General features: G+C 36.7%; 1 protein-coding gene across 10 annotated transcripts in view; it reads right to left on the bottom strand.

Annotated features, from left to right (window-relative positions):
* LOC18448154 (calcineurin B-like protein 1) overlaps positions 1-12,064 on the bottom strand; it is a 35,491-nt gene extending 23,427 nt beyond the window's left edge. For 3 of the 10 annotated variants that reach the window (XM_011630210.3, XM_011630207.3, XM_088867569.1), the window contains exons 1-4: positions 11,998-12,064; positions 11,686-11,884; positions 8,680-8,762; positions 7,739-7,798 (exon numbers count right to left, since the gene is read on the bottom strand). In XM_011630210.3, the coding sequence (XP_011628512.1) occupies positions 7,739-7,798; positions 8,680-8,762; positions 11,686-11,884; positions 11,998-12,030 (375 nt within the window). In that variant the 5' untranslated portion in view covers positions 12,031-12,064. The remainder of the gene's footprint in view (positions 1-7,738; positions 7,799-8,679; positions 8,763-11,685; positions 11,885-11,997) is intronic. The other 7 variants (XM_088867568.1, XM_011630209.3, XM_088867571.1 and 4 more) reach the window with 3 other exon arrangements.
* Between the last annotated feature and the right edge of the window lie 5,370 nt (positions 12,065-17,434).

Below are 17,434 nucleotides of genomic sequence, written 5' to 3'. Positions count from 1 at the left end.
TTTTTATTTTAAGTCCTAATTATCTCTTTGTGGGAGAAAAGAAATTCTAAATAATTAAAGAGATATGTTAGATTGGTCAAAAGTCTAGATAAATTAAAAGTGGATAATGGGTCAAAATATCAAAGGATAAGGTTCATAAAAATCCTACCTAAATCATGATGGTTGATTTCAAGGATAGATGGCTCACATTATTTCTTTCTCATCTCACATATTACCTAAATTTGTTTAGATTATGCTGAATTCTAATCTGATTGGAACACCCTAGGGCCCTTGAGGCTTATATAAGAAGGGGGATCCCCCTCATTCTCAACACAGAACAACCCTCTCTCTCTCTTCTTCTCTCTTTCTGCATCTGGCTCTGTCCTCTCTAGGTGGCACCATAGTTATTAGGATCTTCTAAGGAGGGAGCCGCTCCTGCTTCGAAAGCTCGACTCTGCACTTCAAGACACAAGATCTAGATTTCAGGCAATTCCTTCATATATAGAATCTCAATCCGGGAAATACGGAACTCGATCCCCTATTAATGGGATCCAGATCCCTATGCCAAAAATCATGGTTCCATAAATACACAGAACCGCGATTCGACCAACTTGGAATCGAGTATACCCTACTTTGGGAGCAAGTTTCATAGGCACATTTTTTGCTTCATAGTCTACAATTTTTTGTGACCTACAAATTTTTTGAATACCAGGATTTCCTACATATTTTACAATTCACAACTTTATACAATTGTGAATCGTGACTTTGTCTAGTTTCAAGAAAACGGCAGTAAGAGAGGGTCAAAGAGAGAGAAGGAAAAAGTTGGAAGGAGATACTAATGTTAGTCACTCTTCGGTTCTATTGAGGAATGAGGTCGTGATCAATACGCTTAACTTCCTTAAGGCTAGTTCATTGGGTCCTATCCACCCCCGAAAGACATCTATCGCTTCAGTGTTGGTCAACAAAATCAAACCAATCATTGGGTTGCCTTATCGGTGATGTAATAATATGTATATGCTTGGAATTGTGAGGTCTCTAGCATGTATACGTCATTGAGCCCTTGGCAATCTTTGCGGAGGAGAGATATAACGAATAGCATATAGCAATGTCTTTCTTTTTTCCTGGTTTTGCAAAGGAGAGCTTAGCTATCGCAGCATTTCCTTTTCGGAAAGAATGATCACAACATTCTTAAATGTAATCATCAATTGACATTCGAGTAAGAGTCATCCAAACCAACCGATTGGTGCCAAAAATGAGGATGTGCCCATTCGTAGGCAGAACAATATAGGTAGGTGCGCATTTTTGTAATAAACCCAAGTGAGCAATTTTTAGACTGACTCTTGCATAAGTAATTGTTTATATCACTCTTCATTCCCACCTCTAACATATAAAAAAATTGTTTTTATCAAGGTATGGAACAAACTTTTTGTTAACAGCTCAAAGAACAAATCAAGATGAAAAAGATGTGCATCATACGACCTGTCAATGGTCCATTATCAATACAAATATCTTTCATACCAGTCTCTCTTTGAGTGAAGTGCGAAGGGTTTGCAAAACATCATAAACTACCATTGTATTGTAACGACCTACCAATGGTGACAAAATGTCAAAGCGAATTTCAAAGACATGATTCATGTTTACATTAACACTTGGGTTTCTGAATTTGGAAAAGTTAAACATATTGTTCAATGGAATTTACTCCCAATGCGATATAGTGGATAAGTGAACTTCAAGAACCTCAATCCTAATCACAGTGGAAAGTGATCCCATTCAATAAGGAATTCACTCCTATGCAAACATGGAATGCGTTCCCTGAAAGAACGTGATCCTTGAAAGTTAGGGATCTCGATCCCTTTACCTGACCATGTACGGACCTCATTCCCCCGTTTGTGAAACTTCAAGCCTAGCTCGCTCCACGCTTTTGCACCCGATCCCAGAGCTTCTGCCACTTCTGTTCCCGGTAACTACGGGTGGCACACCCCCATAAGGATATTGGGGTCGCACGCACCTATCAAGAGGGAAGGGGGGCACGCCAACCCATATTTGGGCTAGGGGAGGTGGCACTAAGTGGTATGGCCCAAGGTTTTAAAAAAGGTCTAGGAAACCCTAACTGTGAGCCATGCTCTCAACCCATAAATTTCACAGAAGGGTGTTCCAGAGGTGCTTCCCAATTCAAATTGGTAAACTCGGCAAGATCTAAGAATCAAGTACGCCATCAATCAAGTGATCAGGGGGGGGGTGTGTCAAGTCCTAAGGGGGTAACCCCATGCAAAAGTTCAATAAGTCCTCCCAATTTTTATTTGTTTATTGGTTGTTCTTGTTTTTATTTATTTCCTTAGTTGTTAGTGTGAATTCCAATTCAATAAAGTTTTCTTGGGAGTTAGGTATAAAGATCCTAGAATGTATTACGTTTTATTTCTGCATGGTATTGCGGCAAATATAAGTAGAAATTATATGGATTAATAAAGAAAAGGAGAAATTTTTTTGAATTTATACTCTAGAATTCTGCATAGCCACTGTTTCCAGAACGAATATGGAGTATTGATATAACTCCACCTTTCAACAAAAGTCTCAACCAACTGTGATAGAAGCGAATATATCTAGATTTTCTAGAATAAATTTTACTTTTTACTCGGTATATTGCAGCTTCACAATCACACCATATTGAGAGTGCATGGGCCCAAAAAGTGGTATATCCACCAACAATATCCTTACCCACTCAGCTTCTTTATTAGCAACTTCCAAGTCTGTTAACTTTGATACCATCGTGGACTTGGAGATACAGGTTTACTTCTTGGGAACCCAAGCAATGGCACCCCCAGTATATGTGAATATCCATGTACTAGTAGGCATGGATGCATTAGAATTTGTAATCTAGTTTGCATCATTGTATCCTTCTATTGACCCACATAATTTAGACCACACTCTTTGGTTCCTTTGATGTCCACATAGACCACATTGCAATGCTTTTGACCTGGGTTATTGGGATTTCACAAGTTCACAAACCTGAAAATTAGCACCAAAATCAATTGGTTTCCTGATTCTTTTGCTTCTCTATAGTTCAAAGTCCTCAAGGTTCTCATGCTCGTCAATTCACATGTACTATGAAGTTCTTCATATTCTTCATCCTACTTACCAATGTGTGTTAAAAAACATTTGCATCCCTGGACTCTATAATCACATAAGATTCCTAGTCAAGAAATTTAAATGCTTTACTAAGTTCAGTATAGACCACCAAAACACACTTCACAGATCTAGATCCAAGTTTGGGCCTCTTAAGGTCAAGGAGCCTAACTAAGGCCTTGCAACTCCAAACCTTGAGGAATCCTAAATAAGGTCTTCCTTTCCAAAGTTCATATGGTGCAAGATTTTGAATATGGTATCCAGTTTAAAACATAACAAGCTTATATTAAAGCTTGTCCCAGAAATTAGTAGGGAGGTTTGAACTGATGAGCAAGGCATTCGCCATATCCATAATTGTGTAATATTTTCTTTCAGGTAAACCATTCTATTGTGTTGTGTATGGGAAGTAACCTGGTGAATAATTCCATTTTCTTTACAGTATTTAGTGAAGTCAATGGAACAATATTCACTACCTCTATCACTTCTGAAAACATTAATTCAATTGGTTTTCAAATTCGGTTTTGTAAACGTTGAATTTCTCAAATGCTTTCTCTTTGCTTCTAATCAAATAAATATAAGTATATCTTGAGAAATCGTCAATGATAGTGACAATGTATATCGTTGTAAACCTTAAACTCTTGAAACTGATTTTCTACAGTGTTAGATCCCCTCTGTCAATTGTCGAGAACACCCTCTCCATCATGTTTTCCTTCTTTTTAAGGAAAACCCCCTGCTCCCCATTCCTTTTATAACCTTGATATAAGGAAATTGAAGGAATCAGTAAAATCAGCAAGAAATTAAGCAAAGCACTAGCAATAACTAGGAGAAACCTAGGGTTTCCTGCTCACTCCAATCTAGGGTCCAAAAGCCTAAGCATTTCTTTCTTTTTCAATTATAAAAATCATGCGGAATGACCCCTTCAAGGCCCCACGCACCTCTTATACATTATAATTTAATGTTCGAAGACATTACATGTCCATACAATAATTAAAATCACTCAAAAAGTCCTAACTTAGACACAAAGTTTATAATGACAATTTTAGCACTGAAACAGTAACCCATGAACAGTACCCATGAATAGTAATTAGTAAATAGCAAATAAAAATACAAAAATCCTAGTTACCCTAATAAACTTAAAAATACCTCAAAAAAAACTAAAACTAAAATTAAAATATACATCCTTTAAGATTGAATAAAATTAAAAATAAGAATAATATTGTTCTATCATAACTCCGCCTTCGCCTTCGCCTGCCCCTGCTGGTCAATGCCTGTCTCAAGCCCAAGTAAAGGAGGAGGGTTGTGTCACATGGGCAGCTAGCATAAAACTTTGCCACAACTTTCATGAATACTGAATCTACATTATTGGCTCATGCTAGGGCATTCCCCGTAAGTGCTTATGGTCTCACTGAGAGTATGACCCTTGATAGAGCAGAGTGACGGAACACGATTCATATAGCTGACCCCATATAATTGGGATTACTGAGATGACACACGGTGGGGAGTTGGACAGGGTTCCATCCTGCTACAAGCTCTTTTATATCATTAAATTTTGAGGCAAAAAGGAAAAAACTTGCTTGGTGTGGGAATCGAATCACAACCTTAGTGAAGGATGAAAAGCTCGTCTACCATGTTGACCCCTACCAATTTTATGATATAAAAAGGAAGACACTTCTAGTTAAGTGTCGAAACCATACTACTAATTGATGATGTCACCCAATGGGTATCTCGTGATGTGTCACCACGTGTCGACATGCAACACCAAGCTCCATTCAAGTCCTGGGGTAAAACTGAATATAGTTTAAATGACATTAGTCATGATACTGAATTCTAGATCCAATGTGTTCTAAGGTTTATGGCTTCCATTGTAATCTATAGAAAGATGTCTCTTAGAATTATTAACACCACGATAGGTATGAATAACTAACAAATATTGCATCATGAAATTCTGTGCAAAGTTAGCCACTCTGGATGTGTTGTGTAAGATTTGGAAAACTTGTTTCAAAGTCGATACCATCGTCACCACGAACTCAGGCCTGAAGCCCTAGATTCTTCTTGTATGAAATAAGATGTTTTTTGTTCTTTTATGGTATACCAAACAAGAAGAATCAGAATAGTAAAAAAAGCCATACAGCAAAAATATCAGTTTCAGTAAAATTTAATTTACATGAGAGTTAGTAGAGATTCCTTGCAACTTTACCACGATTTAGACACAAAAGTCCCTTTTCTGGGAATTATTTGTTTTTTTTGTATTAAATAGGATCAACATACACAGAAAACACATGACGATTTTGGCCCTTGAGTGAGTGAGTGTAGGGTAAAGAGGGGCCTCGGAACTTTGAACACCGATGATTTCTCAGAAGATATCAATTGAATATACTGAAATGAATCAACTCAGTATCCTAAACTAGAGAGAAACTACAAAACAAGTGATTCAGTCTCCTTTGACTATTGATATAACACGCCAATGATAAGTTGGAGTATGTGGTGCTGAAATTGGTCACAAAGAAGAACCTCTTCCAAGAAGCATGCACCAACTTATTTAGTGAAAACTAGCTTGTCGATGTCTTGTTTGGGTTTATTAGAGGATTTACATTCCCAGGGGCCCTCGCGACTGCCCTGAAGAGCCTACAGAAAGGCTGGCTAAAAGCTAACCTAAGAGAGATAGTGAGAGACTGAGAGTTGACACTTCCTAAGAGGGGGCACTGGTCATTAAACTCATCAACCTTAAGATCCCTTTCAACTATGTTACACCAAGCTGCTTTCTCCATCCAAATTTCAATTAATCCTTTCTTTACATGCAGTCAGCTTCACTTCACTCTCAGAAAGTGATCTTTAATTGCAAAATCATCTAGAACCAAACTTTGTCTCAACTGGTATCCCATACCTAGTGCCCTCCTGAAACAACATTGTGACTGACCAATAAATTAGCCCTTTAAGCTACTGTAATACCTATCCAGATCTCCAAGAACTTACTGAAGGAGGATAGACTGTAATTTGATAGAAATAGTTTATATATCATTAGGTACCTGCTCTACAACAAACCTCAAATACCAGTTTCCCAATTAGGAGTCTATTGGTAAGCAGTCACATGATAATCAGACCGGCAAACCATTTTAGTGCATGTATGTCCTTTGATAACCATTGTTAGTGCTTTTCTAGAAGAACTCTCTCTGGATCTTGAGTTCATCTGGAACCCTTATAAGAACCTGGAACGGCAGTGTAAGGAATACTAGGATGTTGTAGGTTATCAACTTGAGTCTGTGACCTTCACAATGAAGGATAAAATTGATGGATCTAGCAGCTTTCAATTTTTAGTGCTCACTGATCATGTTCCAAGGACTCTTCTTTGGGTTTGCCACTATATAGAGGAAGACCAAATCTTTCCTTGGTGAGCTCATCACTCCTGCAATCTAAAGCTATCTGCCAAATATGCCAGCAAAACACCTTGCATGTTGATCCTTTCCATGATTGAACCTTACATCTGGTTGCTGTACCAAATTTAAACCACCTTCAAATGAGCCTGAAGTTTTCTGCCTGCTGTATGGTTGTCCCATATGCATCAATGTTTCATGTGCAACTGGCACGAGTTATGAGCTTGTCCCATTGATTTACCATTAAGCCCTCTCGTTAGATCCATCCAGCAATCTGGTCTATAATAAGTTAAATGCTTCTGGTCCATAGTGAAAAATAATGTGGTTCGGGGATCACCTTGTAGAAGCATCTTATACTTTATTAATGAGGATAGAATGACACTTTGAAAATACATTCATTTGCCTATCTCTTCAGTCTGACTACAATTCCTGTACAGCTCGACAAGAAACCAAGAAAGCCCCTATCGACATGGACATATATGGTCGTGTCAAGGTTGTAAGTAATTGCTAATTTCAGTTTTTTTATTATGAAATCAATGTCTTCTTGTTCTATTACTGCACCATTCAGAACTTGCCTCTTCCCCCGTCAATAAGGTTAAGATTAATTATTTTATTTATTAATGAAGGTTTGATGCAGGACAATATTATTCATCATCATCATACCATCAAACCATCGCTGCTAGTCTGTAGGGAAAAGCAAAACTACATAATGATATAATCTCTTGTTAGTTGTTAAAAAATGCTCACATCAAGATTTGAACTCCTACCACCTTGGAGTGAGTTCTAGGCCATGAGCACCACCACCTCTCCATTCACACAATCGTTGTCATAAATTAAGAAATAATATTATATGTTAAGCAAAATACATTATTTTATACAAAATACATAATTTATTTATTAAAAAGCATATAGATGTATCAATCTGTACTCATTTTTTAGGTCAAAACATAACACTTTGACACTTGTAGACACCGACACTCCTGTCGATGTCCATGTAACACTGACGATATTCCTTTTGCAAGCTATGGTCCTAATAGACGGTTTTGAACATTTGCAAACATGATATAATAACACGATTCAAACGATATACCAATTTTGAGTATTGATATGGTGAAAGTAAATTATCAAAGAAAAAAGATTTGGCATAAGCAACTGAAGTTCACAACCTTTATTTCAGGCTGATTGACTGATGAGCGCCAGTGAGCTAGCATAAAACAAAAGAAAATAGAAATGGAAAAGCAGCACCATGTTTGAAATAAACTTACTCTATCGACAAAAAGATTCTCGCCTGATGGAGTCTTGAACAGTGCTAGTTGAAGCTCCTCCTGAAAATCTAAAGTTTCAGTTAAAAAGTATAATATAAACTATTAGCACTAAGATTGGAAATTCAGGCAAAAACAATAAGATCATCTTCTAAGCAATCCAAGTTTCCATTTTCGCATGCAACTTGAAATATTCACTTCCACAGTTAAAACACATGTAAAAAAGAAACGTTATGCATTTTTCTAGAAATATAAAGGCGAGTTATAGTCCTAGACTCACATTTCTGGTTAACAGCGGTAACCGTAACATTTCTGGTTAACAGCAGTAATCATAATATCTGGTAACCAACCTGATAGGCTGGGTACTTCTATACTTCAATTACAAAAGAGCATAATTTTTTATTTTTTTTTATAATGTTAACCTTGAATTAATAAGAAAGAGTGCACATTATAGAACAACAAAGCATAAGTTATCAAAGAATAGAAATGCTACAGCAAAGCAAAGCCCCATGAATTTCCTACATAGAACACATTTTTCATAGAATCAGCAAACGAGAATCAGAAAACTAGTGCTCAATCTCTCTTTCAAAATTTCAATAGAAAAATGGGCATTCGCAGTAAACAGAAAATATTTTGATAGCACAAGACAGGCTTTCAATCTATTAGCAATCTATTATCCCAGTAATAGCTTTTGTGGCAATTTTGAGAAAATACGATTTTTTGTATGACTTTGATCTTGGAGCAGTGGGGGAGATCCAAACAAAATTTGGGATGGCATTACTGTTAACTCTTCCATGAATTTATGTACTTCAAAATGGAATGCATCAGATACAAATGCACAAGATACAAGACTCAAAGAAGAAATTAACAAAGGAAAGAAGTATCAAGCTAACTTCGATAAGCAAACCCATGGCGGTCAAAGCAATGGAATCAAGGATATCTACCTTGTGTATAAGGCCATCATCAACGAGTGAGCAGCTCAATTTCTTAAATAGCTCATACAATGCCTCCACTTCATTGATGCTAACTGGAAGATATCCAATCAAACCCAAAAGGCATCTTCAAATTAGATAGCAGAAATCAATCCATAAGAAAAAAAGAACAAAACAAATAATTATCGTCCACATTGTGCTTTTTTCACAAACCTCCCTATAAAAGTCCCAAATATCTCTCCTTCGAGTGGTTTTAAAACACAACTGCCTTGCACGCCAAGGCAAAACCTTGAGGTGGGGCAGGTACCTAGGCACCTCACTAGGATGATGCAGGCGCCCTTAGCAGCCCAAATCCTAAGCAAGCGCTTCAGCTGAGGCACCAGCCTCGGACGGCCTGGTTGATGGCAGAAAATTCTCCTAGGCCATGACCAAAATGGTCATTCCCCTGCCAACTCCCCCCCCCCCAAAAAAAAAAAAAAATCATCCTCAAAGCCTTTTCCCAACTACACGAATCATGGTCTGACATTCTGCTTTATTAAGGGCCATGCCCTCAGTGAAATCCCCATATCTTTTCTCGCTACCTCATCCCTAGATATGTATTCCAAATCCTTCGGTACGTTTTCTTTTGAGTTTATAGGAATGGAGATCCGGGTTGGAAATATTGTTATTGCTCGGATAAAAATGATCTACATAAAGTTAGGTCCAATTATCATAAACAATATACAAATGGGGGGGATTAGATTTAAAAGCCACCTTGTCAGTATCAAAGGGGTTTGACTGCCGAAAAAAGGGAAAAGGTGCTAGGAAGGCAAGCAGATAGAGTAGAAGGCAAGAGTTAATGTGTTTGATGATGGAAAGACCGAAGTAGGCTCTCCTCGAGGTAGTAAGAGTCGATAAATTGGGTTTATGAAGCCTCGTGTGAAGAGGGCTATGGATGCCCTCTTACCCCCAACCCGAAGACCACAGTGCATGATAGGGAGAAAAGAAAAAGGCAAGTTCCTATTGAGAACATGTTCAAATAGAAGAACATGCTAGGCATGTTCATATATAGCTCAATGGAGATATCAAGTGTGTGTTGCTTTCAATGCTGCTGGCCTAAAAGACCTCCATACGATTGTCGTAGACTTTTGGCCAAAATGGACCTAGCAGAAGGGCCCAAGCCCTTATGATCTTAGAAAGCACTTGGTGAAAAAAGGAGGTGCAGCTCTCAAAAGGGCAATTTAAGACCCACATGCATGCATGAATGCAATCACTGATTCAAAAATAGTGTGTTGGAAATCACTGAATCACATGTATAGGGCCTCAAGGAAATCCTTGTGTTCCTTCTTTGTGTTCATTTTATTTTTGCTTTTTTATACAAGATCCATGTTGTTTAAATACATAGGGCCTCAATGGCCTCTTTGACAGTAGGGCTATGTTGGGTGTTTATCTACCCATTTTTCTATAGAGCTCCAAACATGTGGGTGATGTTTTTGCCATGTACCTTCAATATTTTAGTAATATAGTCAAATACTAATAAAGAAAGAAAAAAATCACGTGTTGGACTCAGGAATTTCCAAAATCACATCAATTAGGAGGCTAGCAATAACAAACCAAAAAACACTGGAATCTCCTAAGTCTCATAATTGTCTAGTATTTTTTGAACTTTTTCTTAAACATAACTTGGTGTGACTCGTGAATCACCCGAGGTGGACCCAGCAAATCGGAATGGAACCCTTGGCAAGTTGAAGGCCCATTCTAACTTTTGAAACCCATGAAATATGGGGTTCAATCATAACATATTCATGGGGTGATAAGAGGAGCAAGAGTATAATGAATTTGATGGTGAATTGTCCTTTGGTGACAATGTTTCTTAGGGCATAATGATACTTATATGGATGCCACAATGCATAATCTTTTCTTGGATCAATAATTGTATAGAGGAGGCTGAAAAGGAGCATGTGATACAAGTGGTAACAGACATGGCTGCAACCAATATGCCAACCACTAAGTTATTGCACCAAAAGTGGCCTCATGTTTTGGACAAACATGCACAACAGACTGCATGACCTCATGCAGTGGGCTATTGGTGAAATGCCAAGGGAAAAGGGAACACTTGATAAAGTTCAGGCTATGACAATGTTCCTCTACAGTTGCACCATTACCGTTAGGTCTTAGCATGGCATGGAAGTTCACCGACATAGGGATATGTGAGGCCAGGAATTGAGAGATTTTGCTCTTACCTAACTCTATAAAGCATAATTAATCAGAGAAAGTAATTGTGATCTACATTCACTTCAAAGGATTTGTCTAAATGGAAGTGGTCGAAGCAGGCTAAAAAGAAGAGGGTATGTAACATTGTTTTGTCAAAGTATTTTTTGGAGTGGCAAAGTGTATAATTCATACCATTGGTCAAAATTTTGCACTTGGTTGACAGTGAGATGAAGGTTGCTATATATGATGCATTAGAGGAAACCAAATGGGAGACCCACGGCATTGGGGGACGATGACAGCATTTGAATCCTAATATCAAGATTGTAAACACAAAATGGGCTTCGTAGGCCCTGGGCTTGCAGCTAGATACTATTTGAAACCAAATTTCTTTAATGTAGACTTGGATATTGAGAAGAAGAATGCAATTATGGTGGCTTCATTCTTGACAAGGATATCCAGCATATGATATCTGTTCAAGAGTTGATAGTATAGAATTGTGCGTTAAAATTGTTTGCGAGGGAAATAGCTGTGAAACAATGGGCTGTGACAAATCTAGGCGGTCACCCCCATATGCGGCATAGCGCCTTTAAGACATTGCTCCTTTGTACTATTCTTTCAGCAAAAGATTATACAAGTGTAAAGAGAACTAAAACGACACAAGCCCAACTCTATCAAAATCCTCACAATAAAAATGGAATTCACATCAAGTTTCAGCACAAAATAATTTGGAACCAAGCACTCATGAAAGCTTAGAAATACAACTACAAAAGGGAAATCAAAACTTTCAGGGTCAAACTTAAAAGGATGAAAAATGAAGGAATTTACAGGGTGAAATATGAAGGTATTTACAAGGTGTGTCCTTGGCCAGTTCCATAACCTCTCCGTATCCACGATGTGGCTTCCGAGGCCTGTCCTCAAAGCAACAGACTAGGACACCAAACAAGGCATCGAGAAGGGCAACCAGAGGTAAACAGAGCCCAAAAATCCTCTCGCTTAGCGTTAGAGACCCCGATCTCTGCATCTCCTTCTCATTAGAACAATAAGGTAAATCAACGAGAAAAAACAAAGGAAAAGCACACCAAAAAGCGCATCAAAAAAAAGAAATCAGACAGAAAGAGGAAACTGAAGAAAACATACGATTTGATCAGCTAAAGAAGCCGCAGTGGCCATGGAGCCGTACCGGAGCTGTTCATCTCAAGAACACTCATCGAGCTTCTAATCAGGAGTTAGCATAGAGAAAGAAGAGAGAGAGAGAGAGAGAGAGAGGTTGGAGCCTTTAGAGAGAGAGAGAGAGAGGTTCGATGGTCTAGAAGGGAGAGAGAGAGGTTGGGGCCTTCAGAAGAGAGAGAGAGAGGTTCGGTGGTTTTAAACCAATAATTGGAGGGAGGAGGTTGTCTGTGGTGAGTGGGAATGCCCGCGGCCGTTGACTTTGTCTTTGGATTAGGGAGAAGAAGAAACGAAGGGAGGTGGGGTATTTAGAATCACGCATATACTGTGCTTCTGCAGGATCATATTGCCCATCTACGCCCTCGTTCATAAGCTAGGTTAATTGTTTTTGGTCTACAAACCATATAAAAATCATTAGATACTTATTTTCAAAATAAAATTTTTTAATTTTCAATTTTTTTGGTATTAGATCTGGCCCTTAAAAAATTGGAGGATCTTTATTTAATCTTGAGGCATTAGTTTTTTATAATACATAATGAATTTATTTCTAATTTTTTTTCTTTTTTTTTTTTACGGAGATTATTCTATGCGTTCTAAAAATTACATCCCCAAAATTTGAAATCTAAAAGGCATCCTAATATGTATTTTGCTAGGGTAAATAGATAGTATACTCCCAAAGGAGTAAATAGATAGTATAATCCCAAAGAAGTAGGAGATATTTTTGGGATTTCTCAAATACGAGAGTGGGCCTGCATTAGTTTTCTAAATTTAAGTTTACGTAGTACCTCGAACAAGGATGTAACAAGCAGTGCGCACACAATGCCAAACCAAACCTGAATTAGTGGGTCCCAGGCGCTTTTGCTTTTGAACACGTTTGCTTTGTGTGGGGCTGTCAATTCGGGTAAACTAGCGGACCGCATGGGTCAACCAGGACTTGGGCTGGGTTTAGTTGATTGACTCAACGGGTTAGGAGGATCCTGATGTATGAGTGTTGGGTGGCGTTGGGTTGAGCCAATTCTACTCTAGAATCAGGTTGGGTATGGGCCCGCTAACCAGTTATTTTTTAGATTTAAACTTGTAATTTGTATTTATTAAAAACTAAAGTTCCTATCTCATATTTTTCATTTCTCGATAAACTCAAGGTTTCAAAGATATCATCCACTTTAAACTCATTTTTTAACCTAAACTAATGTGAGAAAGACATGTTTTTTTTAAACCCAATATTTTTTCCCTTAAAAATATATCTCAAACTTCTCTCTTTCTCTCTCTTCATGCATCTCTTACTCTCTCTTCTCGTGTTTCTCCAAGCACCTCCCTCTCTCATCTCGGTAACCTCTCATCTCCATGAAGCCCTTCTCTCTCTGTAGAAGTTTTAAAACATGTGTGTTTTTTTAGATTTGTTTGACCTAAAAAAATGAGTTTAAATTAGTTCAAGGGATTAAAAAAAATAAAATCTACAATTTTTACGTTCTAATATATCTTTTAAAACCTTGGGTTTATTGTGAAATAAAACATAAAAATAGAAAATATAAAGATATTTTTTCTAAAACATATACACTACTTTTTCAAGAATTTGGCCCAAAAACCTTCCAAACCCAAGCCAATCGGTCGGGTATGGGTCCGACCCATTTATACCCCTATGATGTGGGTCGAGAGAGATATCCAAGAGATTTATTTTATGAAACCATTTTCCCGTGAAAAACCGGAATTTAATATGGCGGTAGCCGAGGTTACAAATGCTTACACAATTTTGGGGCTCCGCTTTCTCATTAATCAAACATGATTAGCGGCTTGGTCCATGGAAACCTCTATTTTGAAAGGAGACTTCCCTCAAACCAAATGTGCCCAATGTTTCACAATCTTTTAGACATAAAAGCCTTTTTGAGTCCCATGATTGATGGTGCCCTCCGGTTTCAAGCGTCTGGGACTCGAAATACATATTAAATTACTACAATTTCATTTTAACTTCAAATCATTCAATTTTGAATTTAGGGCTCAAAATTCATTTTCTAGATTATGAATGCAATGGACAAGATGACAAATCTATAACGTTTTGAATCCTCAACCACGGGTTTTGGGCGGATGGACACCTAGTGGATACCCTAAAACATACATCAACCCTACCCTATGCAATAACAAACATGTTTATATAAAGTTGCAACCTTTATACCAATGGTTTAAAAAACGGATTGATGCTTCGGATCGAGCACCCAAAAAACCCATCTGAATTGGTGAATTGGTGATTCAGAATGGGAATCAACCGAATCAGTCGAATTCAGCCTTAAAAAAATCCAAAAAAAATATCAAAAATATTATAAATGTTGTTTTTTAGGAATCTAATATGAAATGAGAGTTATACATTAATAACTTTCAATTTTTTGCATCAATATGGTAATATTGAGATGTTTTTTCCCTGTATGAACTATTGTTAACCATTAAATTTACATCACACAAAAGGAAAAGCATAGAATTATCATGAGTGAAGTATATAGTCATACATGGACTACAATAAAGCTTACAATTCGTAAAATATGACCTAATACCAAAATGAAAGACAAAGCTATCAAAGTTCATTGTTCATAAATTAGCAACCATACAATTTTATCATATATGATTATTAAAGTAGTGTCATAAGCATAATGAAATCAATAATAAAAATTTACCTGTCCAAGCAAGAGTTCAGCCAAAACACAACTAGTTGACCATATGTCAATCACTGAGGTGTACTCAATGGCTCTAAATATCAGTTCCAGAGCTTTATAATATCTGGAGCAAATATATAATATATTTGGCTCCCCCTTCACCTGTCAATCAGAATATATAAATGATCAAGTAAAACTAATTTATCTTGAGATTCTTCATTCGGTTCTTCAACATTTAGAATATTAAAATTCTCATACAAGTATATCCACCACATATAAGAAAAAAGTGATAAACACAAAATACAGCTAAATACTAATAATGTATATGTATACAAGTTTGTTACTGCCAGTATGGCATTTTGTGAATACATGAACTCCCAATAGCAAAAAGAAATACGAAAAAAGCCATGCTAAAAAAGAATTCGTAAAATTAATTTATTTTTTTTATCAAATTGATGAAGAAAAGGGGAAGAAAACGAGCTCCAAAAAAAAGAGTAAAATTAAAATATAAAACAGCACATCACTGTACCTGAATTTGATGAAAGCTTGTTTTCCCATGGATCAAATTGATGAAGAACAGCCACAAAAATCGAGTTTCGACAGAAAACCCTAATCCGCTAAAAAAAACCCAAATTTTATAAACTTAAAAACATATTCCCCTCCATTATTGAGCAAAAAAAGACGGATTTTTACAGTGTTTTGGTGGAAAAAAAAAGCTTGATTTTCGTGAAAAGGCTGTAAACTCACGGGCTTTAGCTTGTAACTGTAGCAATTCCGAATCAATCGTCGATTCCCCTCTAAGATCGCCCAGTTCCACGTTTTATGCTAGAATCGGCATGGGATTACCGATTCCCAAGTCAAATTAGCCGATTCCATGCCAACTCGCTGAGTTTTCAAACCTGCTTTATACTATTGAAGTAAGATGCACCTTATAAAAAAACGTAATAGTGTTACGGTGTTGGAGAACTCTATAATTAATCATTTCAAACTTGGAGATGTATGGACATGAAGAAAAAAAGAATCCAAAGCCATAAAAAATGCATCTTGTCACAAGTCATCTTTTGATTTGCTTTACATTGCTTATAAGTTCTATGTAAATTATGTTTGGATTATTTTTTGGTGGATAATTAGGTGTTTGATAAGGTAGAGAATTACGCTTATATTTTTTATTATAGAATATATTTCCTTTTTTCTATAATGAGGAAAAAGGTGCTAAGAAGGCAAGAGTTTTAAACTTTTATCCAGTAGAGAGAGAGAGAGTTATATCATGTGGGCAGAGACAGAGTGATTGATATCAAACGGATAGAGAGAGAAAGAAAGAGTTTTAACATGTAGGGTAAAGGGGTGGAAGGGTAGTTTAGTTTTTAAAACTTTAACTTTTTTTACTGTAAAATAAAAACAAGAAAAAATAATAACTAGATTATGGGTGTGAAAAAAAAAGCTTGATTTTCGTGAAAAGGCTGTAAACTCACGGGCTTTAGCTTGTAACTGTAGCAATTCCGAAATAATCGTCGGTTCCCCTCTAAGATCCCCCAGTTCCACGTTTTATGCTAGAATCGGCATGGGATTACCGATTCCCAAGTCAAATTAGCCGATTCCATGCCAACTCGCTGAGTTTTCAAACCTGCTTTATACTATTGAAGTAAGATGCACCTTATAAAAAAAAGTAATAGTGTGACGGTGTTGGAGAACTCTATAATTAATCATTTCAAACTTGGAGATGTATGGACATGAAGAAAAAAAGAATCCAAGGCCATAAAAAATGCATCTTGTCACAAGTCATCTTTTGATTTGCTTTACATTACTTATAAGTTCTATGTAAATTATGTTTGGATTATTTTTTGGTGGATAATTAGGTGTTTGATAAGGTAGAGAATTATGCTTATATTTTTTATTATAGAATATATTTCCTTTTTTCTATAATGAGGAAAAAGGTGCTAAGAAGGCAAGAGTTTTTAACTTTTATCCAGTAGAGAGAGAGAGAGAGTTATATCATGTGGGCAGAGACAGAGGGATTGATATCAAACGGACAGAGAGAGAAAGAAAGAGTTTTAACATGTAGGGTAAACGCGTGGAAGGGTAGTTTAGTTTTTAAAACTTTAACTTTTTTTACTGTAAAATAAAAACAAGAAAAAATAATAACTAGATTATGGGTGTGAAAAAAAAAACTTGATTTTCGTGAAAAGGCTGTAAACTTACGGGCTTTAGCTTGTAACTGTAACAATTCCGAAACAATCGTCGGTTCCCCTCTAAGATCGCCCAGTTCCACGTTTTATGCTAGAATCGGCATGGGATTACCGATTCCCAAGTCAAATTAGCCGATTCCATGCCAACTCGCTGAGTTTTCAAACCTGCTTTATACTATTGAAGTAAGATGCACCTTATAAAAAAACGTAATAGTGTTACGGTGTTGGAGAACTCTATAATTAATCATTTCAAACTTGGAGATGTATGGACATGAAGAAAAAAAGAATCCAAGGCCATAAAAAATGCATCTTGTCACAAGTCATCTCTTTATTTGCTTTACATTGCTTATAAGTTCTATGTAAATTATGTTTAGATTATTTTTTGATGGATAATTAGGTGTTTGATAAGGTAGAGAATTATGCTTATATTTTTTATTATAGAATATATTTCCTTTTTTCTATAATGAGGAAAAAGGTGCTAAGAAGGCAAGAGTTTTTAACTTTTATCCAGTAGAGAGAGAGAGAGTTATATCATGTGGGCAGAGACAGAGTGATTGATATCAAACGGATAGAGAGAGA

This window comes from Amborella trichopoda, chromosome 5 (genome assembly GCF_054954075.1).
Source record: "Amborella trichopoda isolate Santa Cruz 75 chromosome 5, AtrichopodaSantaCruz75HAP2 v2.0, whole genome shotgun sequence".
Classification (NCBI taxonomy): Eukaryota; Viridiplantae; Streptophyta; class Magnoliopsida; order Amborellales; family Amborellaceae; genus Amborella; species Amborella trichopoda.
This window is presented reverse-complemented; position numbering and strand designations above follow the sequence as displayed.